Below are 23,135 nucleotides of genomic sequence, written 5' to 3'. Positions count from 1 at the left end.
GTAGAATACGTCTGCTGTAATTTACAATCTTTTATGGCATAATTTGTGATTTTTTTTTTCCGCCGCCCCCTCCTGGCTGAGCTCCTCCAACTTTTCAAAAAGTTGCCTGGGCTGTCCGGGACTGATGGAAAAGCGCCAGAGAATTCTGCCTAAAACTTTTAAATGAATTGGGGCCTAAGAGTTGGAGTAAGTAAAGCCAGGTACACATTACGCTTGTGCCCAGTGTTGGGTGCAGACACTCAGGATGGATGTCCTCTCTTCACCATAGGGACCCATTGTCCCTACACTTTATGGTTTTCCCCTTCTTTCTGTCACAAAGCGGCCAGACGGAGGACAGAAGACACTTTTGGCCTCCGCCTGGTGAATAGGGGTCTATGGTAATGTGTCAGTGTATGTCAGGAAAAGCTCCCAACATACACTACAGGCTTAGTGCACAGACTCATGGAGCATCGGGCGTAAGAGGAAGCATCCAACTTCTGATCTGTCACATGGAGAAAGTCACTGATAATTCAGCTTCATCCTCTTCCACGGTCCATTGGACAGGACTAGTAAATGTGCGCTGTTTCTCCAGCATTTTTTTTTTTTAAACTCTATTTTTATTAGAAAATTTTCTTTGTTAACAATAAAAGAAAGGACAGAAAGAAAAAGCCATACAAATACATATCATGTTACAAATTTGCATTATTCAGAGAGACGCAATATCTCAGCTCTAATCAAGAGCATGTATCTCTAGTAGCAGTTTGTCCAAAAGTCGATGGCGTCTACTTCTTCTTTAAGATTACATATTTAAAGAACATCTTTGACTCTGCTATCCTCTTCCCTCCCCAACAATCTTTCCCCCCCCCCCCCAACACCCTATAACCTTTTCCTCCCATGCTTTGTGGAAAGCCTACCCGCTCACAGGCCCCATGACTCTCCATAATTGACTTTCATTGGCTCACAGAAATCATTTACTTCAGTTCAGCTTTAATCTTCCCAGTGTTCCCCCCAAAGATTCTTTGTGGTACCATGTTGTGTCCCTGAAAGGAATAACTATGCGTTGAATTTCCTCCTTGTTACAGTGTTCCACAATATAATGCCTCCACTTTGTAAAAAATCTAGATGTTTCGCAAGACTTCCTCTTCTCTGCTTCCAACCTTTCCATTAGCATTACATGTTTCAGGCGACCCGAGAGTTCTTTTATGGTGGGCATGTCTTTTTGCAGCCAGTTTGTTAGTAATATTTTTTTCATGAGCATTATGATTATATGGACGACTTCCGGGGGCCCCCCCCCCCCTTCATGAGCAACGGGGGACTTCTCCCAATAATGAAATAAGATCAAATCTCTCGGGATTTCATCACCCCAATCCCATATGTTCTTTATATATTTTCTAACCGCACCCCACATGTCCGCCACGTGTTTGCAAGTCAGTAGGCCATGGAGTAAGTCAGTAAATGGGACATTACACTTGGGACACTGCGTGAGTCTATCTGGCTTATCAGAACTCCTTGGAAACTGGAAGGCGTATATTGCCCTATGTATTATTTTGAATTGAGTTTCTCTCCAACTCTCATTAATAAGGGACTGTCTAGCTTTAGTCCACCCCTTCCTTATTTTGTCTCCAATAGCCCTGTCCTCCAGCTGCGATTCCCATTTTTTATAAAAGGTATCTGGATGACTATCTAAGAGCACCCCTCTCATCGTGTTATACAACAATGTAATAGACGAAAAAATTTTTGCTGCATCAACCATTTTATCGAACTCGTTGCATGTGAACTCCGCCTGCGTGTCTACTAAGTGGGACATGATATGATACCTAATCTGTTCAAATTGTAACGTTTGAAATTTTTGGAGATCAAATTTTTCTATTATTTCGGTTTGTCTTAGCCATCTGTTCTCTGTAGGATGAACCAGATGAGCTATCTCCTGTATACCCCTATCTCTCCATTCCTTAAACAGTTTATTCTCTACTCCCGGTAAAAACTCTATGTTGTTCCACATTGGGAGGTATTTAGATATTCGGAACGAAAGTTTATATTTTTTTCTCACCGTCTTCCAGGTGGCAATAGTATCCCGGAATATCAAAGAATTTTTGATTTTGGTTGGAAGCATCTTTAATCTTGCATGCAACAAGGACCTAAGATCCCAAGGTTGGGCATATTCCTTCTCTATGACATAGGCCGAATATTTACTCTCACCATGCAACCAGTTTAAAAAGTACCTTGTCAGACACGCTATATTATAATTTCTAATACATGATAAGTTTAAGCCCCCTTCCGTCTTTGGATTCATCATCTTTTTAAGACTTATGCGTGGTTTTTTGTTCCTCCAAATAAATTTGGAGAACGCAGAAGTCAATGCTTTTACATCCTTGTGTTTCAGCAGGAGTGGGATTGTTTGAAGGTGGTACATTAGTTTCGAAGTACTCATCATTTTAATAAGTTGTATTCTCCCTGTCAAATTTAATGGCAGATCTTTCCACTTTACTAGATCATTTACTATATTTGTTATTAATGGAGGGTAGTTTAATTTGTATATAGAAGATGGCTCTCCCCCTATTTTAATGCCTAAGTATTTAATATAAGATTTCGCCATACCCACCCCCAATTGAGCTCTATTTAATTTCTGTCTATTCGTCTCGTCCCACCTTCCCAGGGGAAGCAGTTCGGATTTAACCTTGTTAATTTTAAAGCCCGCATAATCCCCATATGTATTTATCGTTTCTATAGCCGATTCCACCTGCGCAAAGGGATCTCTAAGGAAAAGCAAAATATCATCGGCAAAAAAAGTAGCAAGCACTGCCTCCCCACCGATCTGAATGCCAGGAAACCGCTGCGGGTCAGACAACTCTCTCACCAAAGGTTCCAGAGCTATATTGAATAGCAGAGGCGACAAAGGACACCCCTGCCTTGTCCCCCTGGACAATGGGAACCTGTCCGAGAGGAAACCCGGAGTGTAGATCTGGGCCTCCGGCCCTGAATATAACTCTGTGATGTAGGACAGGAAGGATCCATCAAAACCCATTCTTGCCAACACCCTGAAAAGCCATTCCCACCTGACATTATCAAATGCTTTCTCAGCATCGATTGTTAGTAATGCTGGTTTTTCACTTGGAGTGGGATTAAGGTTTACCCTGTCCAAGACCAACATGACTTTTCTCAAGTTACTCGTTGCCGACCTACCCTTAACAAAACCCGCCTGTGATTCCGATATTAGGTTTGGTAATATTTCTGCCAGTCTATCAGCCAGAATTTTAGACATAATTTTATTATCTACGTTTATTAAGGAAATGGGACGATAGGATCCCGGCGACAGGGGATCCTTTCCTGGTTTTGGTAAAACTTTGATATATGCTAATTTGCTGGACCTCGTCATGGGCTTCCCTTCTAGTATCCTGTTAAAATTTTTTGCTAAAACAGGGGATGCTTCATCCTGTAAAATCTTAAAAAATTCTCCCGAATAGCCATCAGGGCCCGGGGCTTTCCCATTCCCCAAGTTCCTAATTGTCTGTTTAATTTCTTCTTGTGTGATGGGTGTATTTAAGAGTTGTTTTTGTTCATCTGACAACTTCGGGATATCTGGTTGATCGAGTAATGTGGTCGTCGGAAATCTCCGATCCGTCTTATCCATATAAAGGTTCTTATAGTATTTTCCCAGAATATTGGCTATTTCTTTTGGTTTATTTTGTATGTTACCATTTTGGTCTTTTAGATGAAAAGGGCCTTGTGCAAAGAATCTATTCCTGACCATAGAGGCCATCAGTTTTCCTGCTTTATTTCCAAATCTATGGAATTTGGCCTCGTGAGATGATTTAAATAATTGTTCCCTCTTAGCCATCCAAGTATTAAATTCTCTTTGCTCCATTAACCAGTTATCCTTATTTATTTTGTTGGGGTGACTTTGAAACAGGGTATAAGTCTGTCTGAGCCTGTTCGTGAGTTCTGTGTACTTTTCCTGTGTTTTCCTTTTTAAAGCTGACGTGTATGAAATTATTTTTCCCCTCATGACTACTTTAATTGTTTCCCATAGTAGGGGTGAGTTAGTCTCGTGTGACCTATTGTCCTCTCTTATCTCTCCCCACCACTCCTTCAGTTTTAATTCGAAATCTTCGTTGTCATGTAGATATCTAGGAAATCTCCATAAATAGTCTGTTCCTCTAGGGAACGTATCTGCCAGTTCTATTGTCACAGGCGCATGATCCGATATCACCAGATCATGTATTGTAGACGACAACACCCTGCCAAGGACAGACGGGGAGACCAAGAAATGATCTATCCTCGACCACGCGTCTCTGGCAGGTGAATAGAAAGTGAATTCCCTATCCTGCGGGTGCAGATATCTCCAAGTGTCAGTCAGGCCCGTGTTTTTTAGCATTGGGGAAATTACTTTATCTTGGCCTCTCAGCCCCGGTGTCCCCTGTGATTCGTTTTTTCTATCTTCTGAGACATTTACCACCGAGTTGAAATCCCCCCCGATTATCAGGTCATGTGTGGGATCTTTCAGTATCTCCTGTTCTAGAAAATGATAGTATGCTTTATTATTTTCATTGGGGGCATACACGTTCATTATTTTGTATGTGCTGCCTGATGCCGTTATGGTAATCGAGTGAAGCCTCCCCTCATAGTCCGTTTTAGTGTTCACCACCTGGTGTTGGAAATTTTTATCTATCAACAGTAGTACTCCTGCCTTATTATTAATAGCTGGTGACCCGTATGTTTTGCCCACCCACAATTTTTCCATCCTCTTAAAGTCTGACAATTCCAAATGTGTCTCTTGTAATAGGGCTATATCTGGCTTAATACGTTTAAGATGTCTGAGAATCATTAACCGCTTCTGTGGGGACTTCAGGCCCCTTACATTCCAGGTAACTATCCTCATAAATTCTTATTTATTATATATTTTTTTTTTTTTTTTTTTTTAAGTGGGCCAACTGTAGTTGACTTAGTAACACCCAACACTGGGATACGAGCAAAACTTCTCTGTCCATGTGAGCCAATTTCAAAATCAAAAATACAGTTATATCCCCCACAAACAAATTGAACCAAAATTAACCTTTTCCCTGCCCCTTTATCCCCTAAGGAGCCTGGAGAACATCTCCAGGATCCTTGTCCAGATTGGCATACCATTTTTGACTTCACTTCTTCCCCGCACCTTTTCCTTCCCTTGCTCCCCTCCCCCCTTTCCCCTCTCCCATTATTGCGTGATCAGTTATAAACAGACATATAGAATACAAATCCCTCGGGCGGTCCGAGAGGTGATCAGACCCCAGAAAGAGAAGAAAACAACTATACGTCAAACCCCAATCTGTCCTCAGTAGCGACCCAAACACCATTCTTCAAACCTTCCCGGATTGTTTGGACGTTCTCTGGGCCTTCGGTGAATCCGATACTAGATTCGGGCTTCTGTCCTCCGTGTATGTCGGCCAGTTCTTTAGATGCTCTCTGGGACTGTTTGCGCTTCCCTGCGATCTTGCATCCTCTGTGTGATCGACTCTCAAGGTCTTGAGAAACTTCTCTGCTTCTTTGGGATTGTAGAATGAATGTGAAGAGCCATCTTGATGTCTAATGTAGAGGGTTGCCGGGTATCTCAATTGGAACCGCACATTGTTTTTGTGTAGTTCTGTGCATATCACACTGAAAGCTCTGCGTTGCCTGGTCACTTCAGCAGAAAAGTCTTCAAATAAGAGCACTTTTTCCCCCCTGATTTCAAGGGGTCGTCTAAGTCTTTTATAGGACTGAATGACATCATTTTTGTCCGAAAAGTTCAGGTACTTGGTAATGATTTGTCTAGGTCTTATTTGGTTACCCATTTCGGACGGGTTCTTTTGGGGGCCAATGCGATGTACCCGCTCAATTATCTTCCCCGCCCCTAACCCCAAAGCCTCGGGGATCATATTTTCGCACAGATTTCTTAAGTCCTTTATGGGGAATTTTTCAGAGATTCCTATAATCCGGATATTGCTCCGTCTGGATCTGTTTTCCAGATCATCAATTTTATCTCTCAAAATCAGGTTTTCCTTAGATAATCTAGATATTGTTGTCTGATCATCATATACATTGTCTTCCAGTGTAGATACACGTGTCTCCACTGCGGACACCTTCTCAGCGGTTTCATCTAGTTGCTTCTGCATGTCATGCAAGGCCGTTCCTATGTATTCCCTCAGCTTTGACGTAATTTCAGGCAGTAAATGTCCTGCCACCTCCCCTGCCAGCTTCTTATAGTCCATCTCAGGTATGTGCGGTCCAGGGGGGTCCCGCTCCTCATAAGCACCGCAGTCCTCCATAGCAGTGGGGGTTGCAGGGGCACAAATCGCGTCAGGAAGAGTATATGGCTTAGGGGTGCCCTGGGTCTCCCTGGGCTTCCCAATCGCGGATTCCCCAGACTTTTGTGTCGCAGCCCTGCCGTCTCTCCTTCCTCCCTGCTCCCCTCTCCTCACCGTCTGCTTTACAGCAGCTGTTGCCGCCGCTGAGGTCGGCGCCGGCGCCATCTTGGAAGGCGCGCGTGTCTCTCCCCCTCGGTTTTGAGCTGCCTCTTTACCGCTGTTCCTGAGGACGTATCTGTCCATGCAGCGGTGCAGCAGGACCGGGGCTTCTTCCCCTCCCGTTCCCGGTAATCCGGGGATCAAGTTTGCGGTGTAGATGCTGCCTTTTAGCAGGGGGTTGGGGAGCGCTGGACCCTTGCTCCTCACATGCGGGCGCCGGAACCGGAAGTCGTTTCTCCAGCATTTTATTGTAACCTCTGCATTAGGGATTTCACATTTAAGGGGTTGTCCAGTATTTTGCTAAAAGTCTGCAGTTATTCCATCAATGCCCCGAATCCTCATCGCATGTGCACCGCATGCTGTCAGGATTTTCCGGCGTTGGAGGCGAGAGAGAGTTTGCGATTTGCCTACATCCGGCCACATTCTGACTAGACGTGAGCAGCCCCGCTCACTTCCTTTGTATCGAGCGAGGTTGTGAATGTCCAGCGCTTCTCGCAAAACACCGGGCAAACGTTTTAAGTAAATTTGCACTCATCCGCAGTGTGGAATTCTGAATAATGCCATATTTCTTCCAGGACCAGAGCTCGGACTGTCAGATATTAAATCCTCGGCTTTCCTTAAGTTAAGGTTGTGTTTCATTTTGTTTTTATATTGTTATGGTGCACATAAAATAAAGTAATCAACATCACAGTCTTGATTTGAAATGCTGTACCATTATTGTACACAGCTCCTGTGCACGTGTATGTGTCTCCATGGTTACAGGCTGCATAGCAATCACGTTTAGGCCGTGCTCCCACTAGCGTGTGTAAAAAAAATAAATAAATAATAGCTCCAAAATTTATCCAGAAAAGTAGGATGAGTGTCATGTGAGTACAATGCGATTCTTCTCACATCCATATGATCTCCGCATGCAATGCCATTTTTTTCTCTCGTTGGTCTCGATGAGTTTATACGCAAGTGGGAATGAGGCCTAAGACTACGGTCACACGGTCAGTATTTTACATCAGTATTTATAAGCCAAAACAGGGAGAAGAACAATCAGAGGAAAAGTCTAATAGAAACACGGCACCACTATTTTTGACCCACTCCTGGTTTTGGCTACAAATGCTGATGTAAAATACTGATAGTGTGAACGTAACCTTAGTCTGAGTCTTCAGGTTACTAAGAGGAGACCGATGGGAACACAACAGTCTGATCTGCGGGGTCGGACCTCACACAAGGAGACGCATTGTTTAAGAGCTGTATACACAAAATCCAAACAAACAATCAGATGCATTGACACAATATCTAAGCATTTCTGTACATAAACTGTAAATGATAAAGTCCTGCATGGAGCTGCATGACCCAGATTTGCTCTCACAATTGATGGTTTCCCATTATCTGGGGGCTGACATTCTTGTGTGACTCATTGGTGATTAAATCCAAGTAGACTGGAGGTGAGTTCTGAATGCGCCTTGATATGGGACTGGAGTACGTCCGCACAATATAGGTCTCTCTATCAGAGGAAAAGCCATGTAAAGCTCTGGGATATCTGTTCAGAGCAGTTTGCAGATCTGTCCGAAGTGGCTGGCCGTAGGTCATGTGTCACGTTTCCATGCATCACTTATTTTATACAGACTGTAAAATGCAGGACTGAAATCCTGAAGGATCGCCAACTTCTATAATTATGTGTACTGTCATCAATGACTCTTATCACTAATGGCATTAATTTGCCTGCACATTGTGCACTGGCAGACTGTGTGGGAGGGTTGTCATGGACTTATGGTGCTGGTTAAAGACTTGTCTGCCACAGTCAAGTGCCTGCGGCAGGTAATGGAGTGGCGTCATTTCTGTTTCTCTATCAAGTGTTTATCATCTGTTAGCAAAACAAGCAACAAGAGACATCCTTTATTATGATCATACTTTCCCTAAAAACAAGAGGGCCACAAAACTTCTGCTACCGGGACCCCTGGAGAACAAAGATGATTGCAGAGTGAATGGCACCAACCCTTGACCTAAGGCTGCGTGCACACGCTGCGGATTCACCTGCGGATTTTTCAGCGCGGATTTGCAGGTAAAACCGCAGGTAAAGTGACCTGCGGTTTTCCTGTGGATTTGCCAGCGGTTTTCCCCTGTGGATTGACACCTGGACAATGGAACAGGTGGCAAACCGCTGCGGAATCCGCAGAAAGAATTAACATGATGCAGATTTAAAACTGCAGCAAATCTGCACGGAAAATCCGCAGCATGTGCACTGCGGATTTGAAATCCCATTGGCTAACATTGTACTGTACACTGTCTGTGGAACTGCTGCGGATCCACAGGGCCAAATCCGCTGGGTATCCGCAGCAGAATCTGCAGCGTGTGCACATACCCCAAAATGGGTTTGTCCTACCTTATTGAATGGGTAAAATTTGAAGCCGCTCATGAACTCACAGAGGGATTATTCATGTAATAGTTTAAAGCTCATTACCTAGGTTACCGGCCACCCTGCAGTCTACCAGAGGTGGCTGGCTTCCCAGGCAAGGAGCGCACTCACACGATATTTACTATACAACTTACGGCTTTGAAGTGGGCTGTATCCAGGCTCAGCCATGCGCTGGCCCAATCTGTCAATCATCCAATGCGCACTTACCCTAGAAGCAGGTAGAAGGTGCGCTCCTGAAGAGAGGATCCGGATACAACCCCTTCAGCATTAAGCCTCATAAGATACCTACTAAGATAATCTGGGTAAAGTTACAGTAATCCAGAGGAAATGGTCTGATCTGATCCTGTAGCATGTAAGCCCAAAGGGCAGGGTCCCCTCTCCCCTCTGTATCAGTCCGTGATTGTTTACTGTAAGTGATATCTGTACTTTGTATGTAACCCCTTCTCATGTACAGCACCATGGAATCAATGGCGCTATATAAATAAATATTAATAATAATAATAATAATCTGTTTAACTTAATAGTGGAGGGTCTCTGCTTGGGACGCCTGCCAACATCTATTAACTCTGTAGGGAATTAGTTTGCTAAAAAAGACAATTAAAAATAACCCAGGACTTGGGATAAATTCATGTAAAACATAGGATGGGTGAATTAGGCTGGCTTTACATGTCCGCACTAAATAAGGATGATCTGCAATTATCCCTGACCTGAAGTCACAGCCACAAATCAGCATATGAAGCTGCAGGATCAGTTCAGGAAACGCAAGGCCAACCCGAAAATCCTAATCTGTACATGGGCCATGAAATGCGAAGCTGACCTTAGGTGCAGAGATATTCTCAGCCTTTGACAAAACTTCTAGATTATGTGTGAATGTGGCCTTATGTTATATTCACTGCCCAGGCGGTTAGCGTGAAATGAGCACTTTGCTGTAGGTATCAGCTACATTCTGATTTGCCATGCATTTTATGTTTACATCATTCCTCCTGTGATCGCCAGTCCTCGATCAGCGGTCAGCGAGCTTTTATTCCAGGGGGGGTGATTCACGTGTTCAGACAGATTACCACTCCTAGGATCCCACCTAGTATTACACAGTGTATTACAATATATAACATAATAACATAATACCTGAGCCATGAGCTCTGAAAACTGAGATAGTTTGCTCAATTCCACAAGATTGAGCCAGGTCGTGTCAAGGATCCACTTGAAAGGCTTCGGAGGACAAGACTTCAGGTCGAGAGCCGCTCCACCTACAAAGTGAATCACAACAGGACGCTTTAGAATTGAGGTAAACAGAAAAATCCAATGTATCATCCAGAAGCCGCAGTGAGAACGGAAAACAGCCGCTTGTGAATTTATAATAGGGATTTTCACATGAAAGCGATATGTCACAGAATTTTGCAATGACGTCTGCAAGATTTTGCTAAGTTCCGCGTGGATGAACCACATAAGGAGTTTGCATTATTCAAAGTGAATTTCTTTAATCACTAAACGATGACTGACTTTTTACGTTTCTAATATACTTTATATTTGACCACTTTTAAGATCGCTCCTTGCTGTTAGTGAGAAAAGTCACAATGAGAGGCCACTGTGCACATGGAGCCGATGAGATTTTTCTAAATGTGCTATGATTCACTGTAATGAGGGGTATACAAGGCCCTCGGTCCGCACAGGTTTTAGTCCTGCTGCTGTTTTTCATTCATTGGCCACAAACACATATCTTAAAAATGGTGAGAAGCTGACGGTCGAGTTTTCAGTGTTTTGCTCTATTATTTGTTTGCACCAAATTCATCCTTCAATTTTTCGCCTTTTCTGAAGTCTATTTTCTGTGTCCGCCCGTTTGCTTTTGTTTTCCTTTATTGACGTTGGATATTGGGCAGAGTTCGGGGTTTACAGATGCTTTTTCCTGATTCCTCATTTGCAACATTTCAAAAAGTCACAAAATTTATCACAAATGTACTACAGTCCTCCCATGGAGCGATATTATGTACGCCTGACATTTTTCCTACATCTTGTGAAATGTGAGACTTTTTGCACTAAACGTCACAAGACTGGTTATAGACAGAAAAAAAAATAAAATGTTTGACTTTGAGCAAAATTCATGAATAGAGTGTGAGTTCGCTGTTTTGATGAATTTAGTGAAGAAAACGTCAGAAAATTACACAAGATCAAAAAAAGAAAACACAATGATGAATAACTCCTTGATTTTGTGTGACTTTTTCCATTATTCAACATATATAAAAAAAAGTCGTGAAAAAAATGCTTAAAAAAATGTCTTACAAACATGTACCAGGTGGTGTGAGCAGACACTTCTACCGCACACTTACATCTGTTTATTACAAGGCTCCGGGATAAAAAGATTAATAACTTTCAGAGAATTCAAAATGGCCCAACTTTATACAAAGGTGTGGACCTTCTAATACATTTCTGGTGTAAAATCTGCCATAAGTAATGTATGAGTAATGTCAGTCATCCTGTGTTGTATCATATCGCTACCTGCATTTACACAGGAGTACCCCAGCTGATAGCGGCCATCGCTTATCCACTGGATAACTTACTGATTTAGGTCAGTGGGGACTCTGAAACCCCCAATAACTGGTGGAAAGGAAAGTCTACAGACCCCCCAGACCCTCGCTAGAATCATAGAATCCTAGAATGGTATAGTTGGAAGGGACCTCCTGGGCCATCTGGTCCAACCCCCTGCTCAAAGCAGAATTCGCTAAATCATCCCTCCCTATGCCTTTCTCTCTAAATATCATGTTTTTGCCCAGAAAACCAGTAATGGTGCCATATATTAGACTAAACAGATGTTGAAACATCATGATTGATAAAGATCTGATGTTGTGGTAGAGAGGGCCTAATTGCCAAGAAAGCAAACTTTTACCAACTAGGTTAAAAAGGTTGTATGTGCCCCCAGTGGGCGATCCTGAGCAAGGCAAACATGAAGCACTTGCCGGGTTTGGGACCTCCTACAGAGCACCCGTGACTTAATTTGCATATCTTGTTGTTCTTGAGCTTGTTTATTTGGCAATTCTAATTCTCTTACCCATTTCCCTGATATCCATTAGAGCCCACTGCCCGGGGGTGTTAATGGGCAGAGGAGGGCTGACTGCCCTGATGTCTGTGGGAAATTTAGGCAATAAAACATGAAATTCATTTACCTTGAAGAAAAGTTTGGAGTTCCTTGTGTTTGATGTTCCCCTGCTGGAGGTCGACTCTCAGTGCCAGGAGCAGTGTGAACAGGAACCTATGCTTCTCATACAAACCTCTGGTGTAGTATCTATACGCTTCATATGTTACATATTCAGTGATGTTGCTTTTTCGCTGGTGGAGGTGAGGACTTCTGTCTGATCTGTGAGACAGCACAAGGGCAGGATCGTGGCAAGGATTTATCATCTGAAGGGAGGGAATAACGTCCTCCTACCTGGCGATGGATCTATCGAACAGCTTGAGGAACTGTCTGAGTGACGTCGAGTACATGGCATTGACTGTGCTCATCTCCGAGGCCAGGAAATACAGGATGCTTCCCTGGGAGGCGACGGGGCGATATTCCATTTGGGCTTTGCCGATTTTCACTTCTGTGTCGGCAGCGATGAACAGTTTCTCGCTCAAGTCACTGACTATATGGTGAGTAATTCTCAGAACGTCCGCTAGAGCTTTATCTTCTACCAGAGATCCTGACAATGAGGAATATACTGTTATTAGTCAGCATTTGCCCTATATCACTGTGCTAATGTGGCATTAGAGAAAAGAAATCAGAGTAATTTCCCTAAGGAAAAGTCCAGAAGCGGTGGAATAATTCAGCTGTATACCACAGATGTGCAGCGATTCTGATGCAAAATCCGCATGTGCTGGACATTCACCACAAATCTCCCTCCTATACAGTAAAAGGGTGGAAGCTGTGATGAGACGCAACAGAAATACTGTAACATCATGGACTTAGTGTGTCTTTAAAAATCCGCAGATGGAAACATTACGGAGCGTGCGGCTGAGATCGGGAACTATTCACATGCATCGTGCTGAGGATTGCACCTGAGGAATCAGCAGTAAATCCACCATGTGGACTTGGTCAAACAGGTTTAAAAAAATGATTGCAAACAATGAATGCTGCAATTCAAAGACAGAAAGCAGAGATCTTTATAACTATAAGAGGAAGTGGCACAAAGTAGACTAGAAAGTTGTGGCACTTCCCATTATAAAGTTGATAAATTGTGCTTCCTACAGTAGAAAGTGGCAAAGTGTACATGAATCACTGTGGATTGATCAGGCCCGTCCATGAGATTGCACAGATACCTGTCGTTGCACTCAGCCGCAGCAGCAGACTGTCCTCCAGCTCCTTCATTCTGCGCGTGTTCACATTAACCTCCTGCATCAGTTTAATTCTCTCTGTTTCTAGCTCCTAGAAAACACCAGAGAAGGCTGAGACCCCCCCACGGGATGTACATCAAGTGCAAACCTCATATGTGACAAGAAGAAACTGCGCTTTTGTAGTCGGATGCATTATCCCTGTGCTGTGACATCACTGTGTGAATTATTAACTATTTATCTCTGTGCTGTCAGCCATAGGAGGCTGCGCCATTCACAGAGCACATCACTCAATAGATGATTAGCGGGTTACGCCGAGGACACCGTTACCTGCTGCTCAGCCAGGACAACTCTTCCCAGGAGCAGCTTGTCCAGTCCCATCTTTGTGACAGTGAAGTCTATTATTGAGGTCTTTGCATGGATTTCCGGAGTGAAGACAGGATTCGGCAGCTTACTGGTCATGTAGAGTCTGAACTTGTCCGCTACATCCACTACTTTATGCCCAACTTTCACCTGCATCAAAGGCAAAATAACAGTGCAATAATCAAGCTGAACAGCGGAATGACGAAGTAATATATTTAATGACTCAACATTTTTTTCAACATTTGCATATGTTTTTCTACAACCAAGGTAGGTGAAGAAATAAATGCAATGACTGATAGCATCCTCCATCCTTATCCAATATCGTTATTGAAAACAAGTACCACGTTTCCAGTGTGTCATCTATTGACCATAATGGGGGTATCCGGGCAATCCTATACAAAGAACATCACTTTTAGGCTCTGTTCACATGTCCAGTAATCATCCGTTAGAACAGGTCCAGCAGAAATCAGTTAAAAAGAAAACCTTTTAACTGACGGTCTGGCTAAAAAAACGGATTTCAACTGGATCCGTTTTTTTTTTTTTAACATTGAAGTCTATGGAAAACGGCTCTGTTAATTAGTCGTCAGGTTTTTTCATTTGAAAAGGATGTGTTTTTTGCTCACTGGATCAGTTTGAAATGGAAGGAAACGGACGGCTAATTAACTGATCCCGTTGTTCATAGACTTCAAGATTAAAAAAAAAAAACAGATCCAGCTGAAATCAGTTCTTTTAAAAATGGACAAAATGTTCTGTCTGCACAACTTTTTTGACAATAGATTGCTGCTGGATCCATCCTAATGGATGGTTACTTGACATGTGAACAGAGCCAGTGGTGCTGTGCCGCTCAGCTGTAAAAGGGGCTGCATGGACCATGTAAGTGATGGAGCCTCTTCATTGTTTAGATGCGGTTTCACACCGCTTTGTATTTGCACACATTGCACTCTAGGCTCAAGTGAAACTCAGGATTTTCTGCTCTCACAGCTGATATCGGCCAAGATCCAGAGACTCGAGCTACACATTAGTATATAAATACAATGACCAGCATGTGTCACCCTCTGTAAGGTGTGGATCATCATCTCCAGTGCACAGGAGTTCAGGCTAAGGCCGGGGTCACACTAACCGACGCAAAATACAGTCCGTAGTTTACAGGCGTAATACGGATGAATGGCCCCTAAATAGTGCTCCGTATGTCATCCGTAAGCAAGGTGTGGTCGCGTATTTTGCGCATGTCAGCATCCGTATGTAATCCATATGGCGAGATTTTCTCGCAGGCTTGCAAAATGGACATATAATGGAGCCCTATGACAGGGTTTCTAACAGAAACCAAAGAATAGACATATATATATATATATATATATATATATATATATATATATATATATATTCTATGTGTCTATATCTGTTCTTTCGTTTCTTTATTAAACCTGTCAGTGTGATTTTACTGTATAGCGCACTGAATTGCCGGCTTTGCTAAAAGACACCTGGTGCGTATTTCTCGCAAGTCACATGTGTGGTCCCTGTGTAATCCGTATTTTTTGCGCACCCATAGATTTGCATTGGCGTACTACGGCCGTAGTACGCTGACAATCGCAGCATGCTGCGATTGGCACGGACCATAGAATACGGGCGAGAAATATACGGCTGTTAGGAGCTGCCCCATAGAGAATCATTGGTCCGTGTGTAATGCGTGCTTTTAACGCCTCTCACTCGTCCGTATTCCTCTCTAGTGTGACCCCGGCCTTATAGGACTGGTGTAAGGCCGGGGTCACACTAACCGACGCAAAATACGGTCCGTAGTTTACAGGCGTAATACGGATGAATGACCCCTAAACAGTGCTCCGTATGTCATCCGTAAGCAAGGTGTGGTCGCGTATTTTGCGCACGTCAGCATCCGTATGGCGAGATTTTCTCGCAGCCTTGCAAAATGGACATTTAACGGTTTTGAGGCCTGCCAACTATTTAAATCATTAGCCTGCACTGTATTTATTGGCTCAGGAACAGGTGGCTGCCTCCATTCTGTCCATTTGTGACCTTGCCTTCACTAGGTGTGTTGGGGTTGTATGTGCAACATGGCAAACAGTCTGACTTTCAACACAACTGAGTAGGTTCTCTTCAACTAGCTTTTGTCACGCCGCTTTGGCCAACCATACCCAGTGATAGTGGATCCGCGGAGGAGGAGACGCATGTGGGTCCATCCACTTTTGAGGCAACGACTCACAAGAGGTCATTTTCACCGCCTCTATTCTTCTCTGCGGGAGCTTCCGGCTAAATTCTACCAATACTGTCGCATGAGCCTTGCAACATTTGATCGCCTCTTGGAGACAGTGAGCCCTGGGATAACCTTTCAGGACACAAGGATGCGCAAAGCGATATCTGCAGAGGAGCGACTTCTACTCACAATACGGTATGTACTACACAACCACATTCTCTATGTTCATGATGTCTTGGCCAAAGTATGTATTTTTTGCTTCTTGGAGTAACTTTTATGCCCTCATCTTAGTCCACATATGTGTCAACTTACAGACCAGAATGTTATGTGTAATATGTACTGAATATCACTAACTCATTGTGCAAACAAAGATGTGTGTGTTATTTGCTCTGAAATCCTTACAAGTTTTGTATGTATGGACCTGTTTGTTTTGTAATTTGTGCATTCTAAAATATTCCTTTTCTGTTGTTCTTCAGCTTCCTGTCCACTGGCCTGTCTTATGCCGCCCTCCACCATGAGTTTCTGATTGGAAGATCTACCACTTCTGGCATAGTCAGGTCAACATGTAGTGAAATCTTGACAAGACTACATCAAGTCGTCATGCCCGAGCCCAGGATGGAAGACTGGTTGAGGATATCAAGGGACTTTGAGGAGGAATGCCAGTTTCCAAATTGTATTGGGGCCCTTGATGACAAATATATCCGGGTGCGTAAGCCGCCGAACTCTGGCTCCCAATTCTTCAATTATAAACAATACTTTTCTGTTGTATTGTTGGATCTGGTAGACCCTCAATACAAGTTTATAATTGTTGACATTGGGGCCTATGGAAGGACGGGAGACTCTCGAGTCTTCAATACTTCCATTATGGCTCGGCGGCTACGCACCAACCAGTTGGATCTACCACCACCACGCCAGCTACCAGGCTCCACTCAAGAATCTGTCCCTTATGTTCTTGTGGCAGATGAGGCGTTTCAGTTAACACGCAATGTCATGAGGCCATATCCCCGGCGCAACCTGGACCACTGGCGCAGAATTTTTAACTTGCGCCTATCACGTGCTCGGCGACTGGTGGAGTGTTCCTTTGGCATTCTTTGTACCAAATGGCAGGTACTCCAGTCTGCCATTCAGCTGAGTGAACAAAATGTTAATGAAGTAGTGAAAGCCTGTGTGGTTCTTCATCACTTCACCAGGATACATGATTGTTCCTCCTCTGCTGGTGTTGTGCGTAGGGTGAGACCACCTATCAACCATCAACGTAGACCGCTCTCTGGCCTCAAAGTGCGTGATATTTTCACTAATTACTTTCTGGCACCTGAGGGGGAAACTTCTTGGCAAGAGCATGCTGTGTCTATGTTGTAAATTTTGGTTTGATGTGTGTCCAAAAATATATATTTCTACCCCTTCTGAATCTATGACTGTTTAATTGCATTGGTAAGCGTATGTTAGTATGCTGACACGGTTTTTGAGAATTGAGACAGAGACGTAAAGTGTAGTAGACAAATTTCTACTTTTGCCTTTTTTTTTAGGGGTTTTTTTTTTCTTAAAGGCAAACATATTCTTGCCCTATGTAAAACTTGGGCTATGGTCCAAACTGGCCATTTTGCAGATTTGAACATTGTTGCAAAATAAACTTTACAAACATATCTAACAAAAGATATAATGCAATAACAACATTGCAACATTAGACAATTGGATTCCAAAGTCAAAAAGAGGAGGTCTCCATCATCAAAATGATATAAAAAATATAATACAAACATTTATTATGAATGTTTTCAAATCATATTAATAAGCCACCATGACAGGCAAGGCTACCTTACGCGTTTCTGAGACATATTACATGTCTGCAAAAAAGACAATATTTCAGCGCACTATACAGGGAAACTCAAAGGATCACATTACAAGACTCACTTGATAATACATAGAGAGAGAGAGCGTGATGTTCTTGAGGCTGTTTGCCTTGATTTGGAAAGAAAGTTAGCTGCCCACAAATTTACGAATTTTATATGGACAGCACGCCTTTTCTATGTATTATCAAGTGAGTAGTCTATTTTGATCCTTTGACTTTCCCAGTATAGTGCGGTGAAATATTGTGTTTTTTACAGACATGTAATATGTGTCAGAAACGCGTAAGGCAGCCTTGCCTGTCATAGTGGTTTATTAATATGCTTTGAAAACCTACATAATAAATGTTGGTTTTATAGTTTTTACATCATTTTGATGATGTAGAGCACCTCTTTTTTACTTAGGATTGTGATTTTTAGCACCAGTTGTAACACACTGGACATCTCCTGCCATCAGTCCGCTTATGGACACTGATGTACAGTATGCATCAACAATTTGCATGTTTTTAAGCCACTTATAAATTGTGGAATGTTGGGGTAGGAGAAGGCAGAAGAGCAGCCTGTGGTTGCTGCTGACTATTTTGAGCATCATCGCCCTGTGTGGGGGCATACTGTTCCCCATGATGTTGGTACTGACCTTCCTCCTGTGACTGTTGGGGGTAGTGGCCAGAGTAATACTGCTGAGGGGCTTCTTGTTGGGGCGGGTAGGCCCGTGTCTCATACCCACCAATATAGCCATGTCGTCCCCAACCAGGTTGGAACCAGCCTCCATCACTGGGTGGGAAAAAGTGGCCATATTGGTGGTGTTGGCTAGAGGCAGACATATGTTGCTGCTGTAGGAAAGGTTGGGTAGGGGGAGGAAGGGGGTGAGGTGTAGGGCCATGTATTTGAGGATGTTCAGACCCTGCTTGACCAAGCATCTGTGTGGGTGGTCTCATGCGCATAAGATTTCTGGGGGAAAGCTGCCACGTCTCCAGATATTCAAAAAGCTCATATGGGGTATTGGGGGGTGTGCTTGCATCAAGCAGGATCTGAAAACATCCTCGAATACGGAGCCTCACCTCACGGGAAAGGGCACGAAGATAAAGGGCAAGGCTACGTGAGTATGCCTCCTCCCCATCATCTGCATTGACTCTAGATAGGTAATTTAGGACCCCAGTGTCCACATTGGTCCTGGTGTCTTGAACAGCCATCTGCCGCCTTCTTCGTCCTTGCCGGGATGTTACAGCAGCCTGTGGGGAGCCCCGGATCTGGGCAGTTGGGCTGCTGCTCATGTTGCCCTGCTCCTCCAGTATGGGTGATGGGCCAGCAGCAGACGATCCTGGTGGTGGTGTTTGTTGGGCAGGCAATGGGTTCTCGTGTGATGACTCTTCACCCATGCTTCTTGTTGGGGGAGAAGATGGGCCAGCCACCTCATCCCCTACAGGATCAATTATGGCCTCTGTCTCTGAGCCCGTTCCTCGATCCGTAAGGTTGGATTGAGTTCTGTTATGAAATAGAACAGAGGCAAAAATACATCAATATTTTTGGCCCTGTAAAGTATGGGTGTAATGTGGTGTGAGGTATCTACTTACGGTCTCAGATCCAGAATTGGGGCAAGGAAGGAGAGGCGGTCATAATATACGTATTTTCTTTTTACGTAGCCCGCATCCCCACTCCTGGACCGCTGCTGACGTTCCCGCCGGTACTGATCCCGGATGCTGCGCCAGCGTTTCATAACATCTTCCACTGCAATGTGACAGGAAATATTATCAATTTCACATATTTGATCGGTCACATTTGCTACCAGTAGTCTAGGCATGTGGCCTTCTGGGGTGTGCTTTCTAGCCAGGGTGGCATATCTAATTGGCCCATCCAGGCCAGATACACAGGGTCTGAATAGTTCATGTATCAAGTAACTACACTTAATAACTTGGTTGGCTAAGAGGATGAGGAGCTTGTGGCCTGGGCAAAATTATGGCAGTGTGAAACTATGTGTCACATCAAAATCTACCCGCCTCATGAGGAAAAAAGTAGAAGCACAGGAAGGGGAGGGGGGCAGAATCTGTATGCATTTTTGGTTGTGAGGTAATTTTAATCATTTTTGGGCCTTGTACTTACTCAGTTTCTGCTACTCCTCACGTGGCCGATCACCAAAGTCATGGAACATCTGGCGACATATGCGCCTCCATGACGCCTCCTTTCTTGCCCGGTTTGCATAATTGGCATCCCGTTGGTCCCAGAGTCGTGGCCGCTCCTGTACGAGTACAATGAGCATCTCCACATTTAAGAAATATGGCGCCATGACTCTGCTGTACTCCGTGGAGGCGTACTTCCTGGATGTCTGGAGCGCTATTTGAGGTGATTTGCATGTCTAGGCTTCCTGATGATGGATTGGGCCATTTCCTGTCACCAGCCAAAAGACCTGCGTATTTCTCGCAAGTCACACGTCTGGTCTGTGTGTAATCCGTATTTTTTGCGCACCCATAGACTTGCATTGGCGTACTACGGGCGTAGTACGCTGACAATCGCAGCATGCTGCAATTGGCACGGACCGTAGAATACGCCCGAGAAATATACGTCTGTTGGGAGCAAAACCATAGAGAATCATTTGTCCGTGTGTAATGCGTGGTTTTAACGCCTCTCACTCGTCCGTATTCCTCGCCAGTGTGACCCCGGCCTTAGGTGTCTGCGCGGCTGATACCATGAGGGTAAAAGAGCTCCAGTACCTTATCAAAGGGGTTGCCTGAGATTTCAACCATTTACATCAGCTGGAAATATTAGAAAATAATCTTTCCTGATGAGGTAAAGGGTTCGGGCGGCATGAATCAGATGCTGGCTGTGTTACTGCAGCTGTGAACGTTTTACACTGAAACAATGCAGCTGTGGAAGGCTGTCGGGAGCCATGTATCTCAGAGACAGCCACTGGCGGCTGCTCCCAACCACGCTCCTCAATATTAGGGAGAGAACTGTCAGTCTACAAGAGCAGAGAGAAGCCCCAGGAACTGCCTCAGACCAGGCAACCATGGCACATAGTACCTGGGCGGCTTTTAGGCTGTGTGCACACGATGCGGATTCTGCTGCGGATCCGCAGCGTTTCTGGCCCTGCGGGTCCGCAACAGCTTCTGCTGCGTTGTACAGTACCATTCTTTGCAATGGGAAAACCAAAAACGCTGTGCACATGCTGCGGATTTATCAGCGGGTTACAATCCGCAGCATGTCAATTCTTTGTGCGGATTCCGCTGCGGTTTCACACCTTCACCATTGTGAGGTGTGAAACCGCAGGCTAATCCGCAGGTAAACTGCAGGTATTTTGAACTGCGGATTTACCTGTAGATTTTTCAAAATCCGCACAGAAAAATCCGCAGCACTTCCAACTACGTGTGCACATAGCCTTAGGAGGATATTTTCCATGTACTTCTGCAGCACTTCATAGTGTACCACACACGTCTGCAGTAACTCCGTCACTGACTGACACCGGCTGCCCATGGTCCCCACGGTATGTTTTCTTGCAGCGGGGTGAGGACTGGCGCTCATCACTGTCCTTGGTATAAGACACATCTTTGATGCAGGAATATAATGGAAGACATGCAGGGACCACAACACCATCAGTGCTACAGCGGCAGGACATTAACATTTTTTTTTATGGCTGAAAACGTTGACTTTCTCAAACTCCTGGAATACTGATGCAATAAATGATGGCATCCTCTTATGAATGAGGCCGCACTAATAATTACTGGATGATGCGTCACATCAAAACACAAACCTTAAAGATGGTTCCAGTTTTAATAAAGTTTTGTTCTAAAATTTTATCCAAAGACGGATCGAGTTCTTCTGCAATATCTTCAATGAGAAGGGGTCTTCCTAATGACAGGCAGTCGTCCAAATGAGCGCAGAACGATTTGTGATTGATGGAGGTCACCTGTGATATAGGAGATGATTGTCAGGGTTTATTACATCCTGTGATTAGTGAGAGCTCAATGTATTGTGTTCCCGCTACATCTGATTTATCCCGTCTGTGCCTGTTGTCACTATTTTGTACACCTATAGTATATCAGTGCATGTACAATGAATGTATGATAAACGACGGCCCCACCACTGGGACCCAATTCTGCCGTAACATGGACTCCTATTTTCATACAATGAATAAGATACATAGAAAAAGACAGTCCTAATGTATGGTGACCACCTGGAGATCATTGATTTTCTCTTTGATCTTTATCCAAGCCTTCCCTTGAGCCTGCGGATCAATAAGGAGGGGATATCTGGTTGTCTTGGTCATGATTATACCATTTTGGATAGAAATATCATCTCCGGGTAAACCCTGAAGGATCCAATCGTTCACCTACAAGACACATAAAATGAAAATGGCAGTCACAAAGTATCCACAAGATACAAACAGGAGTCATAGACCCAGCAGACATACGAGATAATGTTCATCCCCTCGCCCACAATATCACAATGTCCACCTGCAATTTCTATCATCCTTATGGTAAAACTGGAGCAGCTTGTCGCGGCATCACATAGGGAGATGCATCCAGATCACATGTAGTAGATGTCAGAAGCCCAAGATAAAATGTCACACGTGTTATCAAACTAAGACGTTCTTTCACCTAGTTTGTAACAACTATAGATCAACCGAGCACTGCAGGAAGCTGCAGAGACACAGATGTGGATGTACAGGAAAAGGCCAAGGAGAGGCCGCAGCCGGGGACAGCGCAGCAGCGTGCAGCATGTCACAGGCACCGAGCACACTTCTGCCCCCTGCAGGAAGAGCAGAGATTGGCAATAGCTGGAATTATTCACAGAATATGCAAGAAGAATTAGTGACAACTGCATGACACACGCGATACAGTGAGAAGATTGTGTGTATCGTGCAGCATTCCTCGATAGTGGCTTTGTGATCGCTTATACATACTCTTCTTGATATTTTATAATTCAGCGGTTACTACAAGACACAGCAATGGCATCAGTCACTGCGATTACAGGGGAATGGACAAAAGAAGTCCCTTTAATGGTGACATGTCTGAAATATCTGCAATCAATGCAACAACCCAGGCAATGTAAAAGACATATGGAGAGTAAGATGAGGTGCAGGTTTTCTGATGTGGAGCCGCTGCAGGTAGGTGAAAAGATCCAGTATGAAATAATAACACAAACACATGGCAGAAAAGAAGGAATTGGGGTAAATCTGGTCACTGACATCATATACATGCCCCTCTGGAGGCAGGACAAGTGATGAAAAGTAGAGAGTGAAGGGACATGATATCCAAATGATCAGGTATTTGGCAGCTTCTTCCTCCGCACTGAGGTGGGACTCTACAGCTCTCATATAGGATAGTAATAAAAAGACAGGACTGAGCAAGCAATGCCGTACATGTACCTAACCCACACGGTATATCTCCCACACAGTGCTCAAATGTATCATCTGGTGTGTGACATCCTATCATCTACATATAAAAGTAACACACAGTATATACATATATACAGGATATATATCTGCAGTAGAGGAGTCTGACGTCACACTGCCCCCTGCCTGTCACCCGTGGTATAGACATCACTATAGTATAATG

General features: G+C 44.0%; 1 protein-coding gene across 1 annotated transcript in view; it reads right to left on the bottom strand.

The window, feature by feature from the left end:
* Positions 1-23,135, bottom strand: part of DNAH8 (dynein axonemal heavy chain 8) — a 418,964-nt gene that overhangs the window by 41,381 nt on the left and 354,448 nt on the right. Inside the window, exons 74-80 of the mRNA XM_073556422.1 lie at positions 21,752-21,907; positions 21,329-21,484; positions 13,501-13,683; positions 13,159-13,264; positions 12,290-12,542; positions 12,027-12,217; positions 9,994-10,115 (exon numbers count right to left, since the gene is read on the bottom strand). Coding sequence (XP_073412523.1) covers positions 9,994-10,115; positions 12,027-12,217; positions 12,290-12,542; positions 13,159-13,264; positions 13,501-13,683; positions 21,329-21,484; positions 21,752-21,907 — 1,167 coding nt within the window. The remainder of the gene's footprint in view (positions 1-9,993; positions 10,116-12,026; positions 12,218-12,289; positions 12,543-13,158; positions 13,265-13,500; positions 13,684-21,328; positions 21,485-21,751; positions 21,908-23,135) is intronic.

The sequence above is a fragment of the Dendrobates tinctorius genome, unplaced genomic scaffold (genome assembly GCF_039654945.1).
Source record: "Dendrobates tinctorius isolate UK_male_01 unplaced genomic scaffold, ASM3965494v1 ptg000232l, whole genome shotgun sequence".
Taxonomy (NCBI): domain Eukaryota; kingdom Metazoa; phylum Chordata; class Amphibia; order Anura; family Dendrobatidae; genus Dendrobates; species Dendrobates tinctorius.
This window is presented reverse-complemented; position numbering and strand designations above follow the sequence as displayed.